The 12,777-nt window shown below is 40.2% G+C and overlaps 1 protein-coding gene across 1 annotated transcript in view; it reads right to left on the minus strand.

The window, feature by feature from the left end:
• Positions 1-10,560: 10,560 nt before the first annotated feature.
• cerk (ceramide kinase) overlaps positions 10,561-12,777 on the minus strand; it is a 48,997-nt gene continuing 46,780 nt past the window's right edge. Inside the window, exon 13 of the mRNA XM_042511662.1 lies at positions 10,561-10,987. Within this exon, the coding sequence (XP_042367596.1) occupies positions 10,873-10,987 (115 nt within the window). The 3' untranslated portion in view covers positions 10,561-10,872. The remainder of the gene's footprint in view (positions 10,988-12,777) is intronic.

Consider the following 12,777-nt stretch of genomic DNA (forward strand, 5'->3'; position numbering starts at 1 on the left):
GCTATGTTTTGTCGGGGCTGAGGGCAGCCCAGGTGTTACAGTCTGCTGTGTGCTGATTCTTTTAGACTTTTGGGAAGACTGGACTAAGACTCATTTCAATTGCCTTCATTAGTCTGTCTGTGTTTTCACTCGGTCAGCTTATTATTGAGATACTAAGATTTTCTTGGTTTTTGGGTTTAAGTTTGCTGTGCTGGTTCCCTCATTTGCCCATCTACACAGCTGCCCTGCATCAGCCTCGGCAGTCCTCCCTGCTCCTCAGTTTCTCCTCGCCAGTCAGCTCGCTGCCTGTTCTTCTGTTTCATCACTTTATTCCCTTTACCTGAGCATCTTCGCCCTTTTCCTCCACCTGCACTTTGTCTAGCTTGTATTTAAATCATGGTTTTCAGTTCGGTCTTATTTGATCCTTGATTTGAGCATTTGATAATGAGTTGCCGTTTCCTTGAAACAGAAAGTGATCTTTTGAGATTCTTTTACCTGTTATCTTCTGCATTGGGGTCCACCTGCAGGGGGAGACTCAAAATCACCATAAAGAAACATAAATTGACTTCAAAGAGGCAGAAAAAGGCCATAAAGAGACACAAAACAACTACAGACAGATACAAAACAGCTGCAGAGATGCAAAGGCACTTCAAAGAAACACAAAACCACAGAAAGATGCATGACAACCAACAAAAATAAAGTCTGTGTGTCTTGCTCCTATGTAGGACTGGTGGGGTCCCTCTGCATGTCTATAACCAGGGGCCCTCTTGCCTGATAATCCATCCATGCATGGACTGCTAATTTGTTCAATATCATTGCGTAAGTTGAACTATGTAATTTGTTTCATATGGCTACAGGTGAAAAACTATGGCAGAAGACAAGATGTTGACATAGGTACAATCATGACTCAATAAATGTATATTTTCTGTATCATCTGCTCAGTTTTACACAGAATCTTCCAGGAATCTTCCACCTTTTCCTATCGACACTCAATACAAGTCAGAAAATAAGCTTTTTTACGTGCTTTATCAGAGAGAAAAATACTCTAATATTACGGTGTTTATTCATGTTGTCACTTGTCCACCCACGCCATGTTGATGTGTCCGTGTTGGTCACTTTACAGACATCCTGATAGGCCTGCAGTGACTGGGAACACTCTTCAGTGTCATGCCAAGAGAACGTGGGCTGACAATAGTCTACTTTATAGCACAGTGCTGCTGCAACAAAATATAACTGTGGCAATGTGTTTCTTTTAATGCACAAATAATACGACTGACATTCAAAATGAGAGCACCACAGGGAGAAGGTTTTACCCTGTAGTGCACATTCGGCTAAACCCCCTCTGAAATGAATGCATTAATGTGAAGTAAATCACATATCCCAGCATAGCTTCCAGATCATTATTCAATTTGCACAATTAAGAAGATGCTGGGTGTATAGTTTTTCTAATTGCTGTATTAATGCAAATTCAAGGGCCTCTTCTTTTGAGTGTTGGCTTTTACTTGAAATTTCCATAATAGAGAAAAATGGCTCCTTCGAGAGAAAAAACGAAAGCTTATCAAGGAGCTTTCATGAGGCTGCTGCTGAAACAGAAAACACAGAATTGTGGTGACAAATTAGTGATAAGTGCGTAAATTTTACCTGAGCCCAACCCAAACCTGTCTAATCAGCATTAAGTTTTTCACTGTTGTTTTTCACATCCGCCCCAGGAATAATCATCCAGTTTAGAAATCTGCTTCTCTGTAGCACATAGTTCCATGTAGAGTGTCAATGTGGAGGAGTATAAGGGTAAACAGCAAGGATTTTGCTGCAGCTTTCCACCACATTTATGGTCTTTATCAACCAACCATGTCTCCTAGAAATTACATTTGTGATTTACTAAATTATAGGGATGATGTTTTTCTGAAGGCTGATGCTGAAGTTAGCTTTGCACTGCTTCCCTCGTCAAAAAGTCTATGGGATTTTTCCATGGATTTTTGATCATGGCAGAAAAAAAGCTTTGTGATAAACATTAATGATGCTTACACGTTTTGTTCAGCAAGATAATCTTCACATATGAACACCACTTGCAGGATTTTTGAAGCCTAAATGCAATCGCTATAAGTAAAAAGCTAATGTTGGGCTATAGCCGAACTACTCCACAGTCGATTTAATGTAACACCACTTCAAGGCTGGAAAGCCGTCTTCTGCACGGCTCAGCATGATGACACTCTGTAGTCTCATTTAACCAACTGTTAGCAACTGCTTTTTTCAAGACGCATAAAAGCTTTAAAGTTTGAGATTGGGATATTTACTGAAATATTTTATGTCATAAAAAAAACATCAAAGTCTCTTGAGCTTGTGTTAACCACCAACCTTATTTCAGGTATCTAACCAAAAACCCATTGAAAAAATCCTTTGACTTTGATTCGAGGGAACTGGGATTGCTAAAATGCACACTAAATTCTGGGTTTTAGAACTCATTTCTGGAGCACTCTTTAGAAAATGTGAATCGCTCTGCATTACGTTTTCCTCAAAAAGTGTATTTGCTGTTTCTAATTAGTTATACAAAAAAAGTAATTTCTAGGAGACGGGGTTGCATCATCGATATAGTTGGCTCAGTTGTCATGAAACTGTAGTTATGTGAGCTCTCCATTATTTTGAATCACCTGTGTTGACTTTAAGTTCATTCTTGACCTTGAAAACTGCAGTCAACAAAATAATCCCAACACATTTCAATTTTATTTATAAAGTCCGATATCACAAATCACAATTTACCTCAGGGGATTTTACAGCATACGACATCTCTCTGTCCTTGGACCCTTACAGCAGAGTACTCAGGTGTGCTTTTTTGCTTGTTCCTCGGTGTTCGATTGTATCACTTTAAATTTATTGACAGATGTTCACTGAAAGTGTAAATGCTCAAACTTTGCGTTGTTCATAGCACTTTTAGGACTTCTCGTACATTTTGGCCTAAAAGCTGAGCTTCATAATAATTGCAACATGCCGCAGGGCTGTGTTTTGTGTCTCTGGTGTCTCTCCAGGTGCCTTCCTCACCATGTGGTTGAGTGCATCTGTGCTTAATCTGCTTGTCCGAAACATGCGGATAAAAGGACTGAAGAGGCACACAGATGGTGTCAGTGGGTTAGACAGCATCTTGAGGGCTGTGCGTTGGGTTGCTAACCTTTTCTTGTGGTGTGCCTGTGTGGAGGGAGTGTGTTTATTGGTGCTGTGTGGTGCTATATCCCTTGTTTAATTTTACAGTTAACTGGTTGTTAATTTAATTAGTGCTACTTTCCTCTTATTTAGAAGGTAGTTTTAAGTTGTAAGCCATTAAACCCTTTATGTACTTTAATTTGTCAATAAATTCCTTTATTTTGCCTATACTTGTTCTATTTCCCTGGGCTTAATCAATGAATATAACAATACAATGCTGATAAAACAATAAAAATTATAATGGGCAGGTGATGAAAACAAACACTTTAAGTTCCCTTAACTTAACCAAGTGTATTTTAACCATGGCACTAAGGGTGCCCTAACTGTCCACAAATTAAAGATTTAGTTTACAATCACATCCTCACAATTGAGAAGCTAGCATTCTGCTCATGAAATGAATTAAACTAGGAATAGTTTGTAAACTTATTTGGTGATTAATCTTTAAACACCCCATGTAGTAAAAAGTCAGATTTCCATGCCCTTTTCAATTATAAAGCAGGTAAAAGAAATACTGTAGAAGTATCAAAACACGCGGCCCACTGAAAAAACCTTTCACCCTTCAGACCTCCGTGAAGCTGTGACGTCGCAGTTTTCATATAGAAAGCTAGAAACTGCTGCTACAGTGCTGTTACAGCTATTTTACAACTGTGATGATGATGCAGAGATGCAGAAAGCGCAGATGTGGAAGACCTGGGAACACTGACCAATCAGAGCAGACTGAGCTTTTTCAGGATGGGGTCTTACAGAGACAGGCGCTAAAACGGAGCGTTTCAGACAGAGGGTGAATGCAGATATATTCAGGCAGACAGTTTAAGGAAATTAAAAGGTTTTTCAAACATCAAGACATGGAAACATGTTACCCAAAATACAAGTATGAACCTGAAAATTAAGTAAATATGGGATTTTTAATTGTCCAGCCAATTTATTAATCAACTAATCATTTTAGCTCTTGCTACATCTTCTAAACTGTTTAAAGAGTGGAAATTATTTGAAAACGATAACAAAAAGTCACCATTAAATCACCTGAATGCCATTGTATATTTTCCTGAGTGAAATTGTCAATAACCAGTATGACCTGATAACCTGGATCTGTCATCTTTAGAGCACGCAGAGCGCCTCCAACAATGTAAAACACACAGATTTTAGTGTTGCACCGCACTCCACCATAAAAATGGACATCATAATAATATATTGATTAAAAAAACATCACATGGTTCCAGCTTTGAGGTCTGACCTCCAGCATGTGTGAGTCCATTAGTGAGTTGAAACGTATGAGTGAAGGTGTGTGTGGGCGAGAGACGACGAGTGTGAGATAAGAGGCCGGTAGTGGCTCCTGACTGAGAAGATGGACTGTTATGGCCTCATTGATCTTAATCTCTCACAGGGAGCCCATTGCGATCAATACACTGAGAAGTAGGCAACAGCACTGCTGCTGTTCGGACCACCACCCCTGCAATATCTGCTCTCTCTTTCCCTCTGTCTCTGTTTCTCACTTACATTGTTTTCACACCACCCACCCAATACCCCCTAGTCTCACACAAGCAAATATTTATACTTTTGTTTGGCTCTTGTTAGCCGACCTGTTGTGGGAAAACAGCATTTTTTTCCGCATTTGCCTGCTGTAATTATTGGTGTCATACAGCCATGGCTGGTGTAACGCTACCTGCCACAGCAGCACCTTTACCCGATCTCACCTTTTCCCACTTGACACCGCTGAGAACAGTTTGTTTGTGTGCTGTGTTTCTGCTGTTTGACAAAGGTTAGGGGAAAACAATGCAGACAAGGTACAAAAATCTGTCATACTTAGCTCCTGATTGGATGAACTGGTTGAAAAGGCCAAATCAGGCCAATAATAAAGGGAATATTGTGGAAGTAGGTCAATAAAACACTTCATACAGCCCCTAGGTCTCCTGACAGTGTGTGTGTGTGTGTGTGTTTGTGTTTGTGTGGGGGGGGGGGGCATCTCTGTCTGTACATACATATGTGTGTCTGTTGTCATGTGGGAAAAAAGTGTTACAGAAAAAGACATGCTCTCATCCTTTTATTTTAAGCGTGAATCTTTATGGAGAGAAAAGAGCTGCATGTTGATACAAGTGTGTGTGTGTGTGTGTGTGTGTGTGTGTGTGCATGTGTGTGTGTGTGTGTGTGTGTGTGTGAAGGTGAGAGAGGGACAGGGAGTCAACAAGAGTGTCTAGGGGACACAACAGCGCCGTCATCTCCTGTTAGGAACTCATTCTTTGTATAAAGACACTGGTGAATTGAGGACAGAAGCCACCGTGTGTGTGTGTGTGTGTGTGTGTGTGTGTGTGTGTGTGTGTGTGTGTGTGTGTGTGTGTGTGTGTGTGTGTGTGTGTGTGCACGGTAGAGGGTGTTTGCCGCTGTTTTGTCTCACCTTGCGTCTCAGGTAGGATGTGGGAATGAGATAGCAGCTCTCAGGGGGGCTGCAGACAAGCAGATGGAGAATAAATCAATGTGGAAGTAGCAAAGCAAGAAAATGAGGGAAAAAGAAAGAGGGAGGGAAAACAATTTGGTTGCCACCGTCAACAAAAGAGGCCAGAAAATCTCTCTTGCCTTCGCAGTCATACTGGACCTCATATCAGAGTAAAGTACGGCCATTTTGAGGACAGTCAGTGGCTCCATTACAGACTTCTGCTTTAAGCAATATCATGCAGGAATTTTTTTTTTTGATTTGGGGCAGTTTTAGAGTACTACTGTCATAAATACAAATCGCATGTGTTGCCTTCAAACTGTTCATACTGTCCTGACATAAGCTGAAGTGATCTGTCTCACTGCTAACAGGATAACAACCTCAATCCAACAGCAGAGGAACACTTTAACCCTTTGCTATTTTCTGCAATAATCCAATATCCAATGAAAAAATCCTATTAGCTTTTTGTTGAGAAAACAAGGTCGATGTTCCTGGTTGGCCTAAAAATAAAGGTCATCCCTACAGCACTCTATACTACACTACACTAATTTCCACCTGAGCTCAGTTTTTAAAATCACGTGTGTAGTAAACAGGATGAAAAGTGGTCCTAATATGGGACTGTCCATGGGTTTCAAATTTGCCCAGTTGCCTATATGGATTGGTTTACACAAGTGGGTTTCCCATAGGTTATGCTTTCTAAATAATAATTTCATTACCTTGTTGGAAGGTAGATTATGATTTCGTGTTTATGGTTCACTATTATTATGTGGTCAGGCCTGAGGACAAACAGTATGTCGTGTTGCTGAGATGCCGATATAAGTCTGGCTGGGTTTTCTTCAGGGTTTTTGTTAAATTTTTGTCGTTATTGTTTGTCTCTGTTCTCATAAATCGTAACGCACCGTAATACATACATATCTGACTTATTTTAAGACAGTAATTTGTGCAGAACCCACAGATTTTGCAGGGCTGCAATCATGTAATCAATGCGATGATAGGAGTTAAGAAGGAAGTCCGTAAGAGGAACTGTTGTGTGCATTTTCATATCATACAAACCATTCTAGGAGGATTTGCTGGTTTCTTATATGTTGGAAATAAAAGTCAGGTTGAGATAAACTGTCTTTCATTGGCATTGAATAGCAATTTTTTTGCTCCACCAACACAATCATTGTAGTCCGACAGTATTTCCAGTGGCATACAATATGTAGGTTAACTTGTTTTTGCCAGACATTGTAAAATCTTGAAAATTGTGCATATTATTGATGTGTCAATCAATCAAACAATTGTTTATTCAGGAAAAATTTACTGAGCATTACTTTAACAGCAATGCCCTGAATTCACATTCAGTGGGTTAGAATGATATAGAATATATGATTGCAGTTGCAAAAAAGAGATGAAATAGTCCTTAAAAACAAATAATTATCAGCAATGTCATAAATTATAAACAGCAGTAAAAGCAGTACAGACAAAAAAAAAAAACCCATGTGCACAGTTATCGATGCATAGTCTGTAAAAGTTAATCTAATAAGGGGGGGTTGGTTTCAGTAGCTGTGCTATAACCGCAGGAAAAAACTCTTGCGCAAAAACATAACATTTCAACAATTTGTTTGGTTTTACTTTGTGAAGTCACTTGCAGCTAACTAGGACAACTGGCATGTCCTGTAACTTGAAGATTTGTGGGATTGTTTGGCATCGCCACAGTTAGACTTCATGATTACAGTATCCAAATTCAGATTACTTTTGGAACTGCCTGGCAGTATCAAAAAAGAAAACAAGAAGAAACCAGACTGTGTGCAGAATGAGCACAGCGTGAAATACCACTCCATCTCAGCAGAGACCTTTGATGTCTGATGTTCTTTAATGAAACATCTCGCTCACATCAGAGCACCCTATTAAATTCCACTCATACGGGGAGACAGAGAGGGAGTGAAGGAGTGAGATTGAGAAAAGCCGGAGCAAGGGAGCGCTGACCTTTGTGTGCATGCGTGGGAGTGTGTGTGTGTGTGTGAGAGAGAGCGAAAACGAGGGAATGAAACATCACTGGCGTCAAGCACACCATGAGGATCAAGCAAAGGACATGAAAAGAACCACATTTCAAAAGGACTTTATTGAGTATTTTTCAAAAAATAAATCACGTAACTACTTGCATCACAGCTTATTTATGTGTTTACTTGAATATAGACAGCAGCAAGATTGAATGAAACCTTGAATGCAAAAGTTATCAAAATTAGCTCAGTATAGCTGTAGGTATTAAAATAGCATAAACAAGAAGTCTTGGAATTAGCTAAAAAGTTAGCCGGCTAAGCTAAAAAGCAACAACTTTCCAAGTGGAAGCCATGGGTGAGCGCTGGTTGTGTCTCAAATTAGATACTTCTATACTTTTTATTTTGAGTGCATTCACTGAAGTTGGAGGTAGCACTAGGTAAATAAAATAAGCAAATAAATGGTTGCTATGTTCGGCTACATAGCGCAACGAGCTTGAGCACAAACACATTTCAAAATGGAGATATGTTTGTCTACTAATGCGATAAAAACCAAAAACATGTCCAAATAAATGTGTATTTATCTCTACCGCTATCACTGTTTTTTGATATATATACCATCAGTTTTTCTTTTTTTTAAAATTTGGTTAATTCTGTATTAACTTATCGCAAACAATAACACAAATGCTAACATTAGCTTTGACGTTACACGTGTTGCGTTGTAAACTAAATGGTTGTCTTCACTGCAGAGGATTTTAGTCGTAGATTTTTGATCAAATGCTTGCCAAGTTGTGAATATTTGCAAAACGTGGAAGCTAACATCCTCTATAGATAAATTGTTGATAGAGCCAGCTCAGTATCAGCCAAGGACATTTGACATGTGCCACGAAAACATGTTTTAAATACAAAAAATAAATTGAAACAGAGGAAGACGAAGTGAGCAAACAAGCCAATAGGGCTATGGCAAGCTGACTAAATATTTTCGCCAGGGACAATCGTTTTTAGACAACACTACGTTGTTAAAATTTGCACACTATATGAAAGTAAGTACATAATGTACGCTGTGCACTATGTAAAGGTGTACTATGGGAAGTATCCAATTTGAGACAAAGCACTAGTTTTCTAGTATTGGCAACATCATATAATAGTTTATATTCCTAAGACCAAAGTGAAGGGAATTCAAATTTTAGTTTGCATTGTGAGTCACAAATTGCTAAATCCTTTCAGCTTTCCAAATCTGTTTGGCCAGACCAGAAAACAATCCTCACATCCACCGTTTGTGTGTCTCCATGTACACGTCTGTGTGTGTGTGTGTGTGTGTGTGTGTGTGTGCGTGTGTGTGTAAGAGAGGATTTAAAAGCATCTGACTATTTGAAAGAACATCATACTGTTAAGCTGACAAAAGTGAGTGCTGAAGGTGAAACATTATAGACATTCAGAGTCAGTATTAACAAAGTTAGAGAGGATTCAGAGTGAGGAGCGGGCTTTTATGGTGTTAAAAGTTAAGGAGAGTGTGTGCGTGTGCGTGTGTGTGTGTGTGCGTGCCTGTCTTTGATCATCTATAGGTGCTCGTGTTAGAAGTGTGTTGGCTGCAGTCAGAGAGCATCTGCAAAATGGCAGTCATGAGGCTAATTGTGATAGAGCTAACTCATCACATTGGCACCTTCACAAATACATTAACGCACACACACTCTGATGACTGCACGTCCCTAAAGGGATTGTGGAAAACACACCCCCTACACACACACACACACACACACACACACACACACACCCTAATGTGTAATGATTGAGTATGCAGTTTTATCGCTGCAGGAGCAGCGTTCTCTGATGGTCTGGCTTTACAAAAAGGAGCTAATGAGGCTAATCGCAGAACCGCACAATGCATTATTTTTTAATAATGTTAACAATGTATAACTCTGCCTAATCCCAGGTGATGACTCAACTGTCAGTAGTTTTTGGCCAGAGAGGAGCAGAGCTCAGAGCCACAGGTGCACCGCAGCAGTGCTGCTGAGACACACCAAATCACTTAGCAACCACTTTGCCTTATTACCCAGAAGCCACCGGGGTCCTGTTAGTGTATTAGCAGGGTATTCAGCTCTTTTCATTAGTGCCCCTGGCTCATATCTGCTTTCACCTGGGTAACAGATGAAATGTTTTTTCTTCCCAAAAAGGGAAGATCAGATGAAATGCCTAAACACACACACACACACACACACACACACACACACACACACACACACACATACATACACACACATGCACATGCACGCACGCGCGCACACACACACGCACGTCTTTTCAGTTTATCGGTGTACTTCAGAGGCCTTTCTTCTTCATCCCCTTTCACAAAGCAGCATCTCCTCGGCTGTCTCTCTGTGCTACACAGGGAGAAATCCTATTTGTGTTCTCCTTCATGGCAGTATAAAAACCTCCTGCTGATTGTTGCGGCTGAGTCCAGCTCAGTCCAGTTCAGCTCTGTTTCATCTGGCTGCTTGAGATCCTCTGAGCTTGGAAATCTTCCTTTTTCTCAAAAAGTACAGATAAAAAAAATGAATCTGAGGTTTGATTGTGGCAGCGCTGGAAAGAGCAGCTGTATCACATCATATTTTTGGTTAGTTAAAGCTGCATGAGGCAATTTTGCACATAAGAGCCTCAAATGGCAGCGAGGAGATAACTGAATCTCTTAAGTAACAACAAATCATGCAATATAATTTTGCTTTTGCCTTCAGTTTTTCCACTCCTAATGGCTGATGTTGGGGGCCTTTTTTAGTTTTTTTTTTCTTGAGCATTGACTTCCTGAAAGTTTCATTTAAAGTTCCAGTGTGTAGCATTTAGGGGAATATTTGGGGAAAAATTAAATATAATATGATAACTGTGATGTCTTTAGGGTATGATCACCTGAAAAAAAGAGTTGTTGTGTTTGTGTTACCTTGGAAGAAGCTGTTTATATCTACATAGGGAGCAGGTCCTTATCCATGGAGTCTATTTCTACAGTAGCCCAGAAAAGACAAAATAAACATTGGCTCTAGGTAAGACTTTTCTCATTTTTTGCATTGGCCATTGAAGTTAGCGGCCCTTTCGGACAAGGATTTCTAACCAGGAGAAGTTTCAGATTGTTGCAATCAGCAATCCTCATAGCTATAAATCCCCCTAAATCTTACACACTGTTCCTTTAAGCAAATCCAAGATGTGATGCATGTTTATTTTTTTTCAGGAAGGTCTTGCCAAGTGAAACTCAGTTTCTGTTTTCCAGTAGCTAAATGTCTATTTCAGCTCTCAGTCTGGTGATTAGTGTGAGTCCGGCTCTGGGGCCCACAGTGTACAAGGATCTTCAGACACGCCTTGTTGCTGCTGCTGCTCCTCTATACCGCGGGCAAACAGCCGGATCAACTGGCACTGGACACTGTAGAGGGGAGGAGAATGTACATACACACACAGACACACACACACGCACAACGCATCATTTAGCCTGGATAACAAACCATCAACTTAATGACTTTGCTCATTTCAATGAGACTTTACTGTCCATGTGGCAGATGTAAAAGCAATGGAACGGCACCCCTGTGAGCAGACTTGACACGCAAAGTTGAAAGTGAGACAGTCTTTGTGGTGTTTTAAGTATCGAGACCTTTAAAGAGACACCTTTAACAGATGTTCGCATACGGATGGGGCCGAAGCACTGTAATGACTCGCATATCAAGTCCTGACGAACACATGGTAAAAGTATATGGGCAGGAAAAAAAGCCGTGAGCAGGAAAGAAGGATTATAGTACAGTACATTGTATAGCCTCAATTACTGGCTGTGCCTTTGTCAAGCTAAATAGCCTGCATTTTTACTGGAACACCTGTTTTTCACTTGCAACTTATAATTTTCAACCACAAGTGAAGTCTAATTTCCAGAGTGCCAATCATACATAAAAAAAACTGATACATATAATAACTCTGAAATCAAGGGAAAACATCTTTGGTTTAATTATTGTTGGAATAAATTTTTTCGTTTTTTTTTTTTTTTTTCAAAATGTGTATGTCACACTTCCAAAGCAAAACTGTTCACTCCTTCTTTCTTTCCGTTTCGCCTGGGCTATTACCATTAATTATCTGAGCAGCACTCTGGCTGGCTCACTCCAAGAACGATTAGCGGAGAGGAAGAGGCAATAAAAGGACGGACTTCTGCTTTAATTAAAGGGGAGTAGCCTTTTAACATGGGGAGGGCCGTTAAATTAGCAACATTACAGCGCCATGCATCATTGGCAAAGTACAATGGAGCATGAAATAGATGATGCGTCCAGCAGTGCCACACCGGCTGTATAGAGATCTGATAGTGGAGGAAGCTGTAGTGTGGACAGGGCCAGAATAATGAGGGGAGCTTATTCCGCCGAGTTGCCAAGATTGTCCAGCGGGGAACAGTGAAAGAGTCTCCTGACCACAGACTGTGGGCAAAGGCAGTGCTACCAGAACTGCTGCTTTCATGCTGCAATCCATTGCAAGTTGAAAGTTGATAATTCAGAGTCACTATTCCCAACTTCCGTGTCCCAGCGCTTCTGCTGAGGAAAATAGGACCACCCGCAGCAAACTGATGTTTATATGTCAAGTCTCTAAGCTTTGCAGTACCTGCATGAATTATCACAGTGTCATTAGAAAAAAAAGAAACGGTGTATAAAACAACTTACTGTCTTATTCGTCTTTGCTCATTTAAGTACAACAGCTCAAAATTGTGTAAACGTATGCATGATAGTGTGTACCACTGCCAGTAGCATACATTTGTTGTCATTAAAGCTTGTTTCATAGTGCAAACACTGCATAAAATGCAAAAAAGTGAAAGACTTATAAAAGGTCATTCTGCTCATTCACTGTGTGCACCGCCACGTTGCTGTGACGTCAGGTGGTTTATATCGACAAATTCGGGCTCAATGAATCTTGGAATTATGACTTGAATGACTGTTTCATTGCACTTTAACATCTCAGAGGTCGAGAAAAATGGATTGCAACTTTATTACTGTCTAGCCAAGTAGAACCTCTTTATCGCCACCTCCTACTAACCATCAAGATGATGTACTTTTCCTTAATATGGACTTATAAGTTACCAGTACATGGACATTTGCTGCCCTCACTTATCTTTGCTAGGAGACAACTCCAGTCACACCAGTCCTGCACAGACGTTTCTGGGATTTGAAAACATTCAGGGTGTAGCCC

This window comes from Plectropomus leopardus, chromosome 22 (assembly GCF_008729295.1).
Source record: "Plectropomus leopardus isolate mb chromosome 22, YSFRI_Pleo_2.0, whole genome shotgun sequence".
Lineage (NCBI taxonomy): Eukaryota > Metazoa > Chordata > Actinopteri > Perciformes > Serranidae > Plectropomus > Plectropomus leopardus.